Here is an 18667-nt window from a genome sequence, read left to right on the forward strand (position 1 = left end):
TAGAAGGTTTAAGGGCCTTATTCAAAATCTTTCTAAATGTTAATCACATGTTAACACTACCCATCAAGGATCTCTACAAGCCCCTTTGATGGTCTGCCAAAGAAAACTGATCTTCCCTGAACAGTTCTCTTTCTGACAAGTCTAGTAGTCATGAAAACACTGCTGCTGTCTTCTTTCCACACTGGTCTTATAAATATTCATGATACAGTCTCTGTTATTATAACTGCTGACATTATGGAACATGAGGTTACATAAGACTCAACATTCAAACGCTGTGGAATGGCCTGCATGGCAAACAACTTCAACAAGAGCAGCTGACGCCTAAAAATAGCAGCATTGGCCATGTGTGTGTGTGTGTGTTGGTCAAGAGGGGATTCAGTGCAGACATGACACAAATGACACTACAGTCTTTATGGCTGGGCTAGGTAGGACCCGTGACTTCGACAGAACTAGATTTCACAGGTGAGATTTGAAACTGACATACGTTAATAAGAAAATATTTAATAAAACAAAAAACCCGCTGAGACGTTTCTAGAGTATATTTCCTTTGTGCAATTTTGGACTGTAGCAATGCTAACTTACGCTAACTTTAGTATTTCCTTTGAGCTTTGAAGCTGTGTTTGATCCCGAAAACATGGAGGAAGACCGACTGCTTGATTATACTGTTCAGATGAGCATTCAAGAATCTTGCAGAAAAGAATTATCATGTGTAGAGAGGTAATGCATGATAAAAGTTCACTTCCAAAATATTCCATATCCTACTACATGTGTTTGAGAATTTTATTATACACTGTTACTGTTGAAAAATCGAAATGACAATTAACAAATAACATTATGCATACTTCTATTATTTCATCTCAGTGATGAACATCTGAAGATCATAAAGGCTATTGATCAAGGTACTTTTTCACTCTTGCTGATTCATGATGAAGTTGATATATTCACATTCATCTGGGTTTACTACATGAATGATTAACCTGGTTTTAAAGTGATTTACGTTCTTTAATGAACAAAGTTATGCAATGCCCAATTTCCCCGTGACAATAACTGGTTATGCACAATTACTACACTCAAACGCTTCATACACTTGTTGAACATGAGTGTGGAAAAACTGTGCCCCACTATTCCATGATGTACTGCTTCAACACAGGAACATTAGTTGATTTTTGTGCATGATTGCAGTTTTCAGGTCACAAAATCTCAATTAGGTTTAGGATTGGCCATTGACTGTGCCATTCCAAGACATTAACTGTATTTCTTTTCAGCCATTCCTATATAGACTTGCCAGTGTGTTTTGTATTGTTGTCACACTATCACCACCATGCTTGACCTTTACTATGGGGTCACTATGGCGGAATGCATTGTTTGGGTTTGACCAGACATAACCAGACCCATGTTGTTCAAAAGGAAAGCAACTGTCAAGTGTTGTCAAAAATAATTTTCTAAGGACCAATAAGTCAAAAGTGGAGCTTTATGGATAACATGGATCAAAAGTCATGCATGCTGGTGGCAGTGTGATGTCTTGGGGATCCTTTGCTACACAAGGACTTTGAACACTTGAAATTACAGAAGGAACAATAAATTCCCCTCTTAACAGATCATTCTAAAAGAGAATTACAGGCAGTCTGCTATTCTGTTAAATCTGAAGAGCACCTGGGTTATACAGCAAGACAATAATAATAAATAAAAAACTCAAGCAAGTCTGTATCACAATGGCTGGAAAGCAATCCTTCTAAAGTTTTTTGTTAAAAGTCTGAAAACATTCAAGACAGAAATATGAAAAATGTAAAAAGATCAGAAAGGGTAATAACAGCTGTTCACTGCATTGCACATGCAAAAGAGCAATGCAATAAAAATGCAACCCTCCCTACATTATTTAGGTTATAGTTGGTAGTGATCAATAATTAGATGAATAATGTCTGAGTACTTGACAAAATAAACGAGTGTAGACTGACATTAAATGACCAATGATATTTACACTAATGCTGCAGTGGAAAGTCATTCTTCCTGGAATACTCCCTAGGTGACATACTCACCCTCCAAGAGCTGACAGGATTTCCAACAGGCTTTAATGAGGCAGATGACTGTGGCTGGTACCCTCTGCACAAGGCAGCTATCCAAACTTTGGTCCGGGTGCTGGAGATAGTGGTGAATGGTATGCTATTACAGAGCAAGAACCAAATAGGTTGCATATCGCAAATCTACTAGCGTGGATGTGACTTATGGCCCAAATGACTTACAAAGTTTTGTTGGAAATGTCCCTGGTACCAGTAACTAGAACTGCATCTTGATCTTTTCGGTTGAGCCAACAGCATCTTCAATGTTGACCCTGGAGGAGAAGACAAGGACGGGAGAAACACCGCTAACTCTAGCAGTTATGGCTGGTCAAGTGGACAATGTAAAGATACTACTGGATCATGGAGCATCTCCTCATAACACCAACAGCAAGAATGAATCCCCTTTATTTCTAGGTAACAGTGAATTGTATAAAGTCTATCTCCTCTGCGTACTTGCTGTCAAACGAAGTATCACTGTTGGAATGACTACCATCATATTACTCCTCTGATATTCAACATTTGTTGTAATTTCTCCCTGTCAGCTGTGAGATTTGGTTCGTATGAAATGGCATGTGTTCTGCTCAGCAGAGGAGCTTGTGTGGAGCAGGTCTGTCTGAAGCGGTGTACTGCTGTTCATGAAGCAGCGAAGGTGGGCTGCTCTGATATCATGGAGCTACTGTTACAACATGGAGGCCGGGTCTCTGAGATAGATCAAGACGGCGTGACTCCAATAGCGATTGCAGCAGAGTACGCCCACTCAGATGTTCTTGAGATCCTTATTCACAATGGTGAGTAGGTTAAATTGCAAGAGCTCCACCTTAAATTGGCTATAGGAGGCAGTTTATGTATTTTGTGAAAAGTGAGATGTCATTTTCTTGATTCCTTGCATGCCACTAGCTTAAAACATAGTGTATGAAAAGGTCAAAAGGGAGGGAAACTTCTCATAAAATGGCTTTTGTGAAGGAGGCAAGGAGAGAATGTGAGAAAACCAGGAAATGCATTTGAGATTGCGTGAGAAAATCCAGTGAACTAAAGCTGTATTTCCTCTCTCTACAACTAGGTGGCGATGTGAATGCACAGGCACCCAACGGGGACAGTGTACTGTTTGATGCTGCAGGATCTGGGAATACAGACTGTATATACCTACTTCTAAGACATGGAGCCAACCCTAACGTGCCTAGCCTGTCGTCACAGCTACCTATTCATCGAGCAGCATATGAGGGCCATTACATGTGAGTAGTCTAACAGAGTCCATTTAAATAAAGATGTACAGAACAAAGTTCTGAGGAAAGCTACTTCACTGATCAGAATTCACTTTCTCCATCAGGGCACTGCAAATGTTCATTCCATTAACCACTAGAAGGGCAATCAGACTTTCAGGCCAGAGTCCCGTTCACGCTGCGGCTGATGGAGGCCATGAACAATGCTTACAGCTACTTGTGGAAAAGGGATTTGATGTTAACTCTCTCCTAGACTTTCATATCTCTGAAAACTACGGAGACATGAGGAAAAGTGCGTTGTACTTTGCTGTCTCCAATGGAGACGTCCCATGCACAGAAATGCTGCTGAACTCAGGAGCCCAACCTGACCTTGACCCTCTACGCTGCCTCCTGGTGGCGGTGAGAGCTGGGAGTTATGAGATCGTGGAGATGCTTTTGGCCAGACAGGCTGACGTCAACTGCTACTTCACAGTGGTGAGTGACACTGTGTTTCCCACGGCTCTGCAGTACTGCTTGCGGGACGAGAGGATGATGCGTCTGTTGCTCAACAACGGCTATGACGCAGATAAATGTTTCTGCTGTAACCATGACAATACCTGGAATGAACTGAGGGACCAAACAGATTGCAACTCGCAAGAAAAAGTTCCTGTGAGTTCCAGAAATCAAGAAATGTCAAGTTATTAACAAAACATCCACATGTTAAACAATTGCTGTAAATGCCCTAAAATATATTTTTTGCCTTCCATGCTATCCAGTTCTGCGATTTCATCAGCGTTTGCTGGCTGGTCCAATTGGCTGGGATAGCTGTGTGGATCCTTCTGGACTATGTGGGCCAAGTGCCTCTCTGTTTGAAGCTAAGACAGATCCTAGAGAAGCACCAGGAGTGGCCTCAGATTTGTTACCTATTAAGTGAGTGTAATGAAATTATAAAAAAATACAAGATCTATGTAGGTTATGCATGAGACATGCGCCACAAAACGCAGACTACCATTTCTATAAAACCTGAAATCTCTCTTCTCTCTTACTTCTCTGACCAAGCAAACCCCCGTTCACTGACACATCTGTGCAGACTGGTGATCAGGAAAGAGATGACACCGAAGAGGCTGGGGGACCCCAACATCAGGGACTCCATCCCCCTTCCACCCAGACTGAAAGAATACCTACTCTACAAAGAACATGATTTTGTGACATAATAACATAAATGAACGACTGAAAATGTGTTGTTCATCTGTTGCCATGGAGAACACTGAAACGGTTCACATAAAAACAGAAATGATGGTTATTAAGAATGCCCATGACAGACACACAGTCAGGATCACGTTAATGCACTTGTGATTTAAAAAGACATTTCAGCTATATAATATAATCGCAGGAGTGCAGTTAACTTCTAAATTTGACGCAACTCCCCGTCTCTCCTCTGACATAAGATTGTCGTGCTACGCCACGTTGAATAAGTACCCCATATGATTGTGACAGAACTATAATGGCACCAGTCTGCTGTAGTAATCCTTTTGTCTAAGCTTTCTCATGTTTTGGGTGCTACAGACGTGACCCAATCCTTCATTCGATTTGTTATATATTTTTGGTCGCTATAGCCAGAGGTGAGTCTATTTGTTCTGTATCTATAAATGAGACCCAGACGTTCATTCTAAATATGAAGTTGCCCTGCAGGCTGTGAAAAGTATCTCTTGTGTTTGCTAAGCAACTACAAACAACAGTCAGTGCCCAACATCTTTAAAGTAGCCAGAAAACAACAACAGAATATCTGTATTTGCGTTTGTTCAAGTTGTGTTACCCATTTAAATGCATTTATAATGAGCTGGAATGTGGGGTTTTGAGTAGGGTCTGCATGTATGCTGGGCCTTTGTATTACAGTACATGATATCCCGTATATCCCTCCCAAATATATCCAACTGTACCATAATATATTTATCTCACATGTAATTCCAACTAGTACATTTACTTATTATACAAAATATTGGTGCTCAACCTTCTTGTTTAACTGTACAGTACCATACGTACCACACTTGGCCGCCCAGCTAAATGCAGTAGTCAGGCTGTGGGTGAAGTAAAGAAACATATAGTTACCGTAAACATAAAAACTAATAAAGCAGTTGGCGTCAGCTTATGTTATTGCAGACATTTTGAGATTCAGGACTGACTCGAAGAACCACAACAATGCAGGACTAACGAGGAAAAGCATTCAAAAACAGTAGGAGAGACGTCTTTGTTGAAGAATCTCATGGTGAGTGTAATTCTCAGTTCCGTGTTGCAAGGTACTCCGACATTTGTCCTATTTTCATTTTTTTCTAGTTATATTTCTTAATTTGGAGGACAGAAAGCCATGCCTTACCAAGCCATACCTAGCTGACATGTTGTGATGAAAAAGCGCTTTAATATTACAAAAACATGAGAAACTCAAATCCTGAAGCTAGTTAGCAAGCCCACATCGATGACAATGTGACTAAGGCTATCTAGAGTTTAAAATACATTGTTTCTACTATTCCCCTTGTAGACTCTAGAGCAGGGGCATCCAAACAGTCCCATGGAGGGCCAAGTGTCTGCAGGTTTTCCATCTCTCCTTGTACTTGATTGATTAATTAGGTCACTAATTGGTTAGTGTCTACCCTCACCTGGTAGTTTAGGTATGAACTGGGAGCCAATTTAAAGGAAAAACCAAAAACCCGCAGACACACGGCCATCTGTGGAACTGTTTGGACACCCCTGCTCTAGAGGGATGAACTTACCTTATTACTATGGGAAACATGTAACAGAGGCCAGCGAGCACAGTGCTGTACAATGAGTGAAAACCTCCCTCCCCGACCCTAGGTGTACTCTATCCACTCGCTAGCACTAGAAAAAGACACACTCTCATTCATTTCCAATGAGAGCCAGCAAATCAAAGCAGCAATGGGCAGGAGTTACTCTCTGAGACAAAATCTCCCAGCCACAGTGACGACTGACCCTACGTGCACACTGTCTGCTCACTCAATTTGCAAATCGCTCAATCTGGAAAGCTCTCGCTGTGCCAAACCTAGCATGCACAAGGCGTGTCTTCCTAATCTATGCCAGCGACAACCAGTGTAGGGGAAACATCCGTCTCTGCAAATATTAATAAGTACTTAGTATTTGCTTGACGATTACGACGATGCCATGTCAATGATTTGTCAATGTTAAAATAGCAATTTACTTCATTTTACATTATTCATGTATCACTCAACCATGATCCCAACAATCTCTGAAACTTTCCATCCCACCTGAGCAGGGACAGCTCGCCAGAGATTGAGCGATTTCCAAGTTGAGCGAGCCGGGTGTGTGCACGTAACATTAAGAGGTCTACGACAGACGCTAGAGCCCATGGGTTTTTTGCTAGAGCGCCCCACACCCATCCTGAGGAACCGGGTTTGAGTCAGAGTAGGACCTGTTATACTGGTGCCGTGACCCGGATGAGTAACAGAGGACAGTGTAAACCTCACTCCCCAATGCCTTAAGAGGTGCTCTTGTGACAGATGCTAGAGCCCATGGGTTTCAGCCTCCATGCTAGTGCGACTGCCTCCCATGCCGGAGGACCCAGGTTCAAGTCAGTGTGGGACCAGTTACATAAAATCTTGAACTTAGAAGTATACACCATTCTTTTGCAAATAGCTTTTGTAATGAAAATTATTTGAATGTACTATTTGTCTCTGCTTTGTTAGTGAATATAAAGCATGTCAAAGTTTTCATAACTTTTTTTATACCTTCTTTACTGAAACTGACAGTCAATAGCCTAGACATTGGCTACATGCTTAAATATATAATGAAAACATTTATGTCAATGCTGATTACTGACTCCACTTGACAGCTGCATGGTGCACAACAACACTTCATGAGTAAAATGGCATGACCTGCATTCTTTAAGTGACAGATAGTGAAAGCAGGCCAAATCTAATTATAACCCTTTGCCTGGAGTCCTAACAAACAACATGCACTCTATCCTGGCAATGGGATACCTCAGACTTCCATGTGACAAAATTGTGATAGCAATGAGATATGATACCAACCCAATCTACATTAAAACTACACAATACCAAACAGGAGCCACTGAGGAGAAAGCTGCATATTTTAAACATTCAGTCTTCCTGAGAGTATGTTAACTGTTTAATAGAATCTGTCCACAGATTATTTTCCACTAGAGGGCAATGGTAGTGCTAATGCCATATGCATTCTGTATATTCACTAGTAACAAAAAGATGGATAAAATAAATTAAAAGCTAGAACACTTAATAGTCAGTGATAAGAACAACAACAATTAATAACAACAAATACATACACAATCACACAAATAACAATAACTCGTCCACTATACAGGGAGCACCAGTGCCAAGTCAATATGTCGTGGTACAACTTTGTTTAGGTTCATGTACATAAGGGTACGGTTAAGTGACTAGGCAACAGATAATACACAAGAAACAGTGGTTGCAGTGATTAATGTGACTAGCCTGAAAGTGTGTGTGTCTGAGTGGAGTCAGTTGGCATGTGTGCACAGGTTATGTGATAACATTTGTTTGTGTGTGTGTGTGTGAGTGTGTCAACACTAAAGAGAAAAGATGGATAGATGTGGATAGCAGGGGAGGCATTTGATAATTGTCAGTGTGGTTTAACAGATACAGACCTGAGGCACTTGTATGGTATGACTTATGCGATGTTCAGTGCTGTGGGTTAGTGGTTGGGGTCATTCTTTTTGGGGCCTTCCTCTGACACTGTGGTGTGGAGGAGGCCGGGACGGCTGGGATTTGCACCATTTGCACCAGCCTGAAAAGTGACTTGCAATCGAGGCCCATGTAGTTGCCATACTGTACCAAGGGATGATGCAGCCATGCCAAAATGCTGTCACTGGTATATGTTTTTGAGGATGTGAGGGCCCATGCCAAGTTCCTTCAGCCTGCTTAGGGTGAAGCAGGGTCATTGCCAGGAATCCCTGCCAAGCCATGGGCCATGTGAATCATATCCACTTTTCCCTGCATTTGGTATGGCCCTGGGAGAAGATACACTGAAGTGCCTCCTTCCTAGTTTTCTGGGTGTGTGTGGACCATGTTTGTTTATTGGTGATGTGGACACAGAGGAACTTTAAGGTCTCTGTTCAATCCACTTCAACTTTGCCCTTCCCTTTCCTAGACAATGGTCAGTTCGTTCATCTTGCTGATGTTGAAGGAGAGATTGTCGTCTTGGCACCACACTCAAATATCTGACCTACTACTTATAGGCCTAGGCTCTTCCATCGTAATTGGTGATTTGGCCTACCACGTGATCACCATTCCATCTAAGATATCATATTCTCAGCTTCATTTGTAGTTTCAAATGTTGTGGAATGTTTTTGGCAGATTATTTGTATGCTATATAGAAAAGACTATATAAAACATACCAACACTGCCATTTTCATACAGACTAAGGATAAGCCATTCTATGTCAGCATATGATCCAATTTACAACATACAGTTGTTCTCAAAAGTTTGCATACCCTTGGAGAATTGGTAATATATGTACCATGTGTAAAGAAAAAATGAGTGAGCAGGCAAAACACTTATTTTATTTCTTATGGGATTCACATTCAGGTCACATTCAGGTAGGTCTTAAAAGAATGGCAGAATCCTAAAACAAATCATGGCAACAAAGAAAAAAATTAACTGACCCCTGTTCAAAAGTCTGCATACCCTTAGTTCTTAATACTGTGTATACTGTGTATTGCCCCCTTTATCATCAATTACAGCATGCAGTCTTTTGTAGACCCCGAATTCTTGCAGGTGGTATAGCTGCCCATTTGTCTTGGCAAAATGCCTCCAGGTCATGCAAGATCTTTGGTCGTCTTGCATGGACCACACGTTTGAGATCTCCTCAGAGAGGCTCAATGATAATAAGGTCAGGAGACCTTCACCTTTTTCTGCTGTAACCACTGGAGGGTCAACTTGAAATCTTGTGAGAATCTATGGCAAGATGAAAGCAGCATGTTATCAGAAAATACTGGCAGACAATTTTGCATTCTTCTGCACGAAAGCTGCACATTGGACACTCTTGGACTTTCCAGCACAACAATGACCCTATGCACAAGGCCAAGTTGACCCTCCAGTGGTTACAGCAGTAAAAGGTGAAGGTTCTGGACTCTCATAGCTGCAAATAAACTGACTCTCATAGCCGCAAATAAAAAAATAACGATTATATAATTTTCTTCAAATGGTTGGGGTCACGCACATTTTTAGATGTCCAAATGGGGTTGTCGGCCAAAAAGGTTTGGGGACCTCTGCTTTACACTGTTGTTTATTGAGCTGTAATGCATACGAAGGCATTTTTTGTAAGAATTCTTCTGATGAAGTGTATATTTTGGGTCCAGATGATTCTGATAGAGGATGAGCAAGTGCTTTACTGGATTTCTTTATGTTCCTTTAACTGACCATGAAGTACTGGTACTCTTCATCAGCAGATAGCTTTTTGGGTCTTCCACTGCGTTTTTGTTTTCAGCTTGCCCTGTTCCTTCATAGGTAATTATGATATTTCTTTTAGGATTCTTACAAAATTGAGTGAGAATGTACGATCCACAAAATTAAATTTTTTGCAGGGAAGGTACACATATGAACCCTTATGAATATCCAAAGCAGATGCTAATCCCAACATCAAGCAAACACATATCCTGTCAATATGATGCATTTCAATCAGTAAACCAACCACACAGTTTTTCAAGGCTGCTACACTGGGCTATGAAATATTGTACTATACAGTGCCTTTGGAAAGTGTACAGACCCTTTCACACAATCAATTAATCATATTTTCAATTAAATATATTTTCCCTGCGCAATACTCAATAATGACAAAGTGAAAGCATGTTGGGATGCTGTGTAAATGTTAAAAATAAACAGAATGCAATTATGTGCAAGTAATTTAAACCATGTATTCAATAATATATAGTACAAAGAAAACATATTAAATGTTGATACTGAGACATTTTATTGTTCCTTGAAAAATATATGCCAACTTTGAATGTGATGCCAGCAACATGTTTCAACCATTCTGCGACAGAGACTACAAATAACTGGAAAAGTTTTGTAATGCTAAAAAAACCTAGTGGAACACCTCACAACTAAATAGGTTAATTGGCAACAGGTCAGTAACATGATTGGGTATAAAAAGAGCATCCCAGAGAAGGTGAGAAGTAAAGATGGGGAGGGGTACCCCACTCTGTGAAATAATGTGCAGGCAAATAGTGCAACATTTTAAGAATATAATTTTTCCATGTAAAATTGCAAAGAGTTTGGGGATCTCATCATCTACGGTACATAATATAATTAAAAGATTCAGAGAATCCGGAGAAATCTCTGTATGCAAAGGACAAGGCTGAAAACCAATATTGGATGGCCGTGCCCTCAGGAGGGACTGCATTAAAAACTGACACGATTCTTTAATGGACATCACTGCATGGGCTCAGGAACACTTCCAAAAACCATTATCTGTGAACACAGTACGTCTCTCTGCATCCACAAATGCAAGTTACAACTCTACCATGCAAAGAAGAAACCATATTTTAAAAATATCCAGAAATGCTGCCGCTTTCTCTGGGCCCAAGCTAATTTAAGATGGACTGAAGTGAAGTGGAAAACACAAAGTATCACAACAGAATGGCTCCATAGTAAAATAATCTGTGTGCTAAACTGGCCTGTCTGCAGTGCAGACCTGTTAACCACTGAAAACATTTGATGCATTATGAAACGATGAATAAGACAAAGGAGACTGTTGAAATCCCATATCAGCTGGAATCCCATATCAATCAAGAATGGGAAAAAAAATTCACGTTCAAAACTACAGCAATTGGTCTCCTCAGTTCCCAAACACTTACAGAGTATTGTTAAAAGAAGAGGTGTTGCAACACAGTGGTAAACATGTCTCTGTCCAAACCTTTTTGAAAGGTGTTGCTGGCATTCAATTCAAAATGGGCATGTATTTCCAAAGACACCAAAATTTCTCAGTTTCAGCATTTGGTATGTCGTCTTCGTACAATTTTCAATTCAGTATAAGTATATACATATACAGCTCCGGAAAAAATAAAGAGACAACTGCAAAAGTTGAAAAGTTTTGAGTGAGGAACAGAAGCATTCAATTTGCAGTGGTCTCTTTTTTCCATAGCTGTATATACAGTATCTCACAAAAGTGAGTAAATTTTTGTATAACAGTGTACATTTGCTGTCCCCTCAAAATAACTGAACACACAGCCATTCGTGTCTAAACCACTGGCAACAAAAGTGAGTACACCCCTAAGTGAAAATGTTCAAATTGGGCCCAATTAGCCATTTTCCTTCCCCGGTGTCATCTGACTTGTTAGTGTTACAAGGTCTTGGGTGTGAATGGGGAGCAGGTGTGTTAAATTTGGTGTCATCGTTCTCACACTTCCTCATACTGGTCACTGGAAGTTCAACATGGCACCTCATGGCAAATGAACTCTCTGCGGATCTGAAAAAAAGAATTGTTGCTCTATATAAAGATAGCCTAGGCTATGAGAAGATTGCCAAGAACCTGATACTGAGCTGCAGCATGGTGGCCAAGACCATACAGCGGTTTCACAGTACAGGTTCCACTCACAGTTGAGTGCACATGCTCAGCATCATATTGTCTGATGTATGAGTGCTGCCAGCATTGCTGCAGAGGTTGAAGGGGTGGGGGCTCAGCCTGTCAGTGCTCAGACCATACGCCGCACACTGCCTCAAATTGGTCTGCATGGCTGTCGTCCCAGAAGGAAGCCTCTTCTAAAAATTATGCACAAGAAAGCCTGCAAACAGTTTGCTGAAGAACCATGTCCTGCGGTCTGATGAGACCAAGATAAACGTCTTTGGTTCAGATGGTGTCAAGCGTGTGTGGCGGCAACCAGGTGAGGAGTACAAAAACAAGTGTGTCTTGCCTACAGTCAAGCATGTTGGTAGGAGTGTCATGGTCTGGGGCTGCATGAGTGCTGCCAGCACTGGGGAGCTACAGTTCATTGAGGGAACCATGAATGCCAACATGTAATGTGACATACTGAAGCAGAGCATAATCCCCTCCCTTCGGAGACTGGGCCGTAGGGCAGTATTCCAACATGATAACAACCCCAAACACACCTCCAAGATGACCACTGCCTTGCTAAAGTAGCTGAGGGTAAAGGTGTTGGACTGGCCAAGCATGTCTCCAGACCTAAACTCTATTGAGCATCTGTGGGGCATCCGCAAAGGGAAGGTGGATGTCGTCATGGAGGAGTGGAAGAAGACTCCAGTGGCAACCTATGAAGCTCTGGTGAACTTCATGCCCAAGAGGGTTAAGGCAGTGCTGGAAAATTATGGTGGCTACACAAAATATGGACACTTTGGGCCCAATTTGGACATTTTCACTTAGGGGTGTACTCACTTTTATTGCAAGCGGTTTAGACATTAATGGCTGTGTGTTGAGTTATTTTGAGGGGACAGCAAATTCACACTATTATACAAGCTGTACACTCACTACTTTACATTGTAGCAAAGTGTCATCAGTGTAGTATTTACAAAATTTTGAAGGGTGTACTCATTTTTGTGAGATACTGTATATACGACAATTGTATTGTTCTTCCCATAGTAGTTCTCTTCTCCCTCTATACTGTCTACTTTTCCTTTTATGTTCATCATTGACTGACTCCTCCTTAGGGAAACAAGTGTTTACCAAACAACCTGTACTATGTTCTGACAAATGTGGAACACCATTACAGTTTATCTTTGATGTCTCCCAAAGGCATTTTGTTCTTCTTGGACATGATTGTGGCAGGTCTCATCATAGCCACTAAGTGGACTCACATTCTTGGGCTCACATTCCTCCTGTAAACCTATCTTGTTGACCCCTACACCCTAAAAAAAGATCAACATCACTGGCAGACACTTGTTACTCATCCCCCACCCTTTAAGGGCCTTCTGGCAGCTGGGAACATTAGATGAAATGAGGCTCTCTTTCTTTGGACGTTAGTCTTATTTTCAACGTCTCTTCATCCACAGCCTCTCTGGCCACATCCTGGCAACACTACCCATTAGCTTAAAGTCTGTGGAAGATTCAGTTGAAAAAGGTCCTCACTAAGATTTGGGCATTTCTGACTAGTGCATCATGAGTACCTTTGGGTACCGAAATGAGCTGAAGAAGTATGAATCAGTGGATGAAGATGAGCTGTTGGCTGGCCTGTCATTTGAGGAGATTCAGGAGCTGGAGAGGGAACTTGCTGACATTGACCCGGACGACAATGTACCAATTGGGCTGAGGCAGAAAGACCAGACTGCCAAGACACCTACAACTACTTTTTCCAGAGAGGCACTGTTAAAATACTGGGAGGATGAGACACGCAAACTGCTAGAGGATGACAGATCTGAATCATCCTCCAAACAGGTGAGAATAGGGTTGGTATTTCAGGTATTTAAAGCTTAAACCAGAGAACAAATTGTTCAATAGATACCTTAATTTCTGAAGATTTTCAGAAGTAACAATAAAGTTCAACCAAAATAACTTAATTTGATGTTACTTGAAAGGTCATTTATTATTAATCATCAATCATTAAGTAGCACGGATATCTTTTGAATTTGGTTTGGTTGATTGGAACACCTGATTACTTATCGTCATTAAAGTGTAATTTCAAAGATCAATACATTTTTGGATAATCAGGCTTTCTGAAAGTAAAATAAAGATGGATGAAGATGTCGGTTACACTTTATTTTGAGTGTCCCAATTTCCATCTGCAGACGTTCTATAGATAGGTATACTATCAAAAGCGTACCACAAACCATCTTTTGATGAGAAACCACTTGTTAGGGTTAGGGTTAGGTCTAGAATAAGGTTTAGAGAAAGGGTTAAGGTTAGGATAAAGGGGAAGGTTAGGGTGAGCAGATAGGAGGTAATCTGTACAGCATCTACAGCCCAATTTTGGGACTCTAAAAATAGTGTTACCAAGATGTTTTTGCTTGATGCTAACCATCAACATCCAAATAATAACATTCAATAATTTAAATAATAATTGTTGTGGATTTAGGCCAGAGGTTACTTGGTTTCATTGAGCAATTTGAAATGAGTCACTGAGAAATAATCCCTATAACCAATTATCTCAGTGAAACAAGCTATTATGTGTCGGTGCGATCATAGAGTTCTGGAGGTAACTCTCATAAAAGGGAATTAAATGAGGAATGTGAGGGATAAACCTAACATTTAATCCTGTTCTAAAATACAGGACATCATGGAGGGACAGACTGATTTTGAGTATGAGGACAATAATGAGGAAAGCCAAAATGGAATGGAGGAGAATGGTTCAACTAAAGAGGAAAAAAGGGACAAATGCAAAAAGGAGTCTTCGTCTATATCTGGTACATATAAGCTGAATGTTGTTGACCACCTGCCTGCAATAAATCCAGGGAATGCTTTTAAAAAGGGTGACTTGAAGATGACAACCACAGACAAAAAACTAAATGTGACTCCAGACAGACCTTGCGGAAACCCTACTATGATTGACGAGGCCCTTGACCAGACCCTTCGGGATGATCCCACGATGAGTGAGCTCAACCTCAACAACATTGAAGACATCTCTCAGGAGACCTTGCTGCGTTTCTCTGAAGCTCTGTGTGCCAACACACATGTACGCATTTTCAGCCTTTCCAACACCCGGGCTGACGACCGGGTTGCTTTCGCTGTCTCCAAGATGCTTCGGGAAAACAGCTCCATCACCAACCTCAACATTGACTCCAACTTTGTGTCCGGCCGCGGCATTTTGGAGCTTTTGGCATCGCTCCAACAAAACAGCACCCTGGTGGAGCTGCGCTTCCACAACCAGAGGCATATTTGCGGGGGCCAGGTTGAGATGGAGATGGTTCGACTCCTAAGGGACAACACCACCCTCCTCAAGCTGGGCTACCAATTTGATCTACCAGGCCCAAGGATGACAGCCACCAGTATTCTGACCCGCAACCTGGACCAACAGAGACAAAGACGACTGCAAAAACAGAGGAAGCAAGTCCATCCTGAAGCAACAGTCCACACCCAGGCCGATTCTGGGCCAACCGGTCTGGTTTCTGTATCGCCTCCTTCAAACAAATCAACTTGTTCCTCTACAAAACATAAGCGGAAGGACCAAACCCCAAACAACGGCCCTTCTCCAACTACCCTTACTCCAGTCCTTGGCCTTGAGTCTGATGGAAATGCACCAACCAGGAAGATTGCAGAGATGATTAAACAAAATGAAGGGAGCACTAAGTATCAGTTGGGCCAAAAGAAACCCAAATCCAAGAGGGGTAAGAATGGGGCCAACAAGGAAAGCTCTGATATTCTCAAGGAGCTGAAGAATGCCTTGCAGCCTTCTTCAAGAAAGACAAAAGACAACCCATCCTGTCCACTAGCGCCTCAGAGGTCGGCTCGTGATGATTTGATGGCTGCCATTCGTGGGAGCAGCATTAGATCACTCAGAAGGGTAAGTGTGACAGACGCACAAACATCCAATCATGAACCAGTGACAAATAGTTTTATAAGCATGCAAATATTAGCATATTCAATAAAGGCCTTTCAACAAACCTATGAGAGTGCTTATGGAGTGTACTCCAAACTTATGATGCTGCAAATAACATCTGAAAGCTGCGAAGGGAATTTGAAATAAGTGAAAATGTAATTATACAGCCATTACACAGTGCTATCATTAGATGACAGTCTTCATAACCCCGTAAATTCCTCCCACTTAGCGTTATAAATAGCTGGGTAATATTAACGCCCTGATAAGACTAATGGCTTGGAGCACTAATGCACATGGGATGCCGGTGTGCTAGCTAACAGACCAAACAAGCTATGGCATGAGGTGTAAAGCTGTAAAAGGACACATTTCTCATGGCCTCATAAAAAATGTGCAGATTTATAAGAAAGTCTCTTTCAACCACTAACAATTTATAGAAATAGAACCTAATGATATTTGCATGATATACCAAGAAAGAAACGTACTTCATCCGACATACTTAAATAACATAGTGGGCAATTTGCAGTGAGAAAACATTGGGTTATTATGCAGATTTGTGAACTTCGATGAAAAACCGGTAAGGCATGTGTGTCTCCTTACATACTCACTGCTTACAAATGACTTAATGATATACCGTCCAAGCTGTTCCTTTCATCACACCAAGTGCCTTGCTCTCTTGTCTTCTCTCTCGAGGTTTGTTGGTCCTGAAATACCCATCTACTTATCACACAGATAGTTTGATGGTATCTGTCATTAGGACATGTGTTGAGCTTAAACTTAAGATACTGACCAATACCTTTTCATTGCAGGTGAATCTCCAGTAAGGTTGATGTTAGTGTTGGGAGAAAGGAATATTCAACCTGATCAAGACGTTTTGCACAAATAGCGCACCTAGTTTTTGTACTGTATTTAGAAGTTATAAAGCATTTGTATCACCCTTAAATTAAATACATATAATGGAAAATCCAGTAAAACATTTTTGTTTCTTGGAAATGTTTTTGACTCATGTTTAAATTGTTAGTATATGAACTTGTGTTTTTTTTTACATTGTTTACATTTTTAGTATTTGATATGTAAATATGTTTCAGTACTAAATACTGTACTTGATGTTATGAGCATGTTACGAGCCGGAGGCAATTTATAGATTAAAGGCACAGACAAGTATTTTTTTATTATTGATTTACAGTAAACACATTGCTTCATTAGAGGGGAGATGGGCTGGCTAGAGAAGTGAATTGTTCCCTAAATTGGTTGGAACATCATCCCTGTTTTACACTGTGGTTAGTACAGTGTGCAGGATATGGATATAGATTTCAATTTGTAGAACAAGACATCAGTCGTTCTTTTATGTAATTCCTATGAGAGCATACACGTTCTCATAGATCTGGGCAGTTTTCTTTAGCACCTGCTGCTTAATGTCAATCACTACGAAGGGGCAGCAACAACTTGTTTCATAACCTACAGGAATACAAACTGTCTAAATCTAGGCTTATGGAATATCCAGAAGATAAACCTGGATTAAAATAACTTGGAACCAATTTAGAACACAGTAGTGCTATCTGTTACGATATCACCCCCTATCCCACATTGCTGCTTCTTGTGGATCTTGAAACTGTTCGTAATTAGTCCAACACCAAGACCATTTTGCAACTGTTCAAAGCTAGCAAGTTGTTTCCCTATAGCGCTTGCGTTGTATAACTTGTTTTGAAAACAGAACTGAAGGTAGTTGCCTTTTTTCTAAAAAGTTTTTAAATTGTAGTAAATATCCTACATTTCAATTCTTAACAGTGGAAGATGAAATTTAGACAAGATTCATGAGGCTGGTGGTAGATTGCCACACAAACTGACGAATATCTTTAGTATTGCTGACATGTTATGACAGTGATATCAGATGCACCACAGGGTGCATGGAACGAAGACTTTAAATCGAATATTGTCACTCTGCAAAACTTCACTCAAGCTAAGAAATTCCGTTTAGTGAAGGTATGTATCAAAAAGGAATTGATATCCTGTCAATCAAAACTGATTTTATATTACACAAACATATGTGTATACACCCCCCCCCCCCCCCCCCCCAAAGGATTATTAGGAACACCATACTAATACTGTGTTTGACCCCCTTTTGCCTTCAGAACTGCCTTAATTCTACGTAGCATTGATTCAACAAGGTGCTGAAAGCATTCTTTAGAAATGTTGGCCCATATTGATTGGATAGCATCTTGCAGTTGATGGAGATTTGTGGGATGCACATCCAGGGCACGAAGCCATTACACCACCACCACCATCCTACACAGTGGTAACAAGGCATGATGGATCCATGTTCTCATTCTGTTTACGCCAAATTCTGACTCTACCATCTGAATGTCTCAACAGAAATCGAGACTCATCCGACCAGGCAACATTCTTTCAGTCTTCAACTGTCCAATTTTGGTGAGCTTGTGCAAATTGTAGCCTCTTTTTCCTATTTGTAGTGGAGATGAGTGGTACCCGGTGGGGTCTTTTGCTGTTGTAGCCCATCTGCCTCAAGGTTGTGCGTGTTGTGGCTTCACAAATGCTTTGCTGCATACCTCGGTTGTAATGAGTGGTTATTTCAGTCAAAGTTGCTCTTCTATCAGCTTGAATCCTCTGACCTCTAGCATCAACAAGGCATTTTTGCCCACAGGACTGCCGCATACTGGATGTTTTTCCCTTTTCACACCATTCTTTGTAAACCCTAGAAATGGTTGTGCGTGAAAATCCCAGTAACTGAGCAGATTGTGAAATACTCAGACCGGCCCGTCTGGCACCAATAACCATGCCACGCTCAAAATTGCTTAAATCACCTTTCTTTCCCATTCTGACATTCAGTTTGGAGTTCAGGAGATTGTTTTGACCAGGACCACACCCCTAAATGCATTGAAGCA

At 41.1% G+C, this 18667-nt stretch overlaps 2 protein-coding genes across 6 annotated transcripts; both read left to right on the top strand.

Annotated features, from left to right (window-relative positions):
- Positions 1–66: 66 nt before the first annotated feature.
- LOC105018615 (ankyrin repeat and SOCS box protein 15) lies at positions 67–8915 on the top strand. 5 transcript variants are annotated; one of them, XM_020040608.3, is made up of 10 exons: positions 67–462; positions 615–717; positions 862–899; positions 2024–2155; positions 2313–2471; positions 2600–2845; positions 3118–3289; positions 3385–3925; positions 4033–4186; positions 4310–8915. In XM_020040608.3, the coding sequence occupies exons 2-10, from the start codon at positions 635–637 to the stop codon at positions 4468–4470; spliced, it is 1686 nt and encodes a 561-aa protein (XP_019896167.2). In that variant the 5' UTR covers positions 67–462; positions 615–634; the 3' UTR covers positions 4471–8915. The 5 variants fall into 5 exon arrangements, with proteins under 5 accessions (XP_019896167.2, XP_010882501.2, XP_010882502.2 ...); XM_010884199.5 differs by having other exon boundaries at positions 67–717; positions 4316–8915; XM_010884200.5 differs by lacking the exon at positions 2024–2155 and having other exon boundaries at positions 67–717.
- A 4350-nt stretch (positions 8916–13265) lies between these two features.
- lmod2a (leiomodin 2 (cardiac) a) lies at positions 13266–16915 on the top strand. Its single transcript, XM_010884185.4, has 3 exons — positions 13266–13669; positions 14502–15731; positions 16574–16915. Exons 1-3 carry the CDS (start codon positions 13394–13396, stop codon positions 16586–16588), a joined length of 1521 nt encoding a protein of 506 aa, XP_010882487.2. The 5' UTR covers positions 13266–13393; the 3' UTR covers positions 16589–16915.
- The last annotated feature ends 1752 nt before the right edge of the window (positions 16916–18667 follow it).

Source organism: Esox lucius, chromosome 19 (assembly GCF_011004845.1).
Source record: "Esox lucius isolate fEsoLuc1 chromosome 19, fEsoLuc1.pri, whole genome shotgun sequence".
NCBI lineage: Eukaryota > Metazoa > Chordata > Actinopteri > Esociformes > Esocidae > Esox > Esox lucius.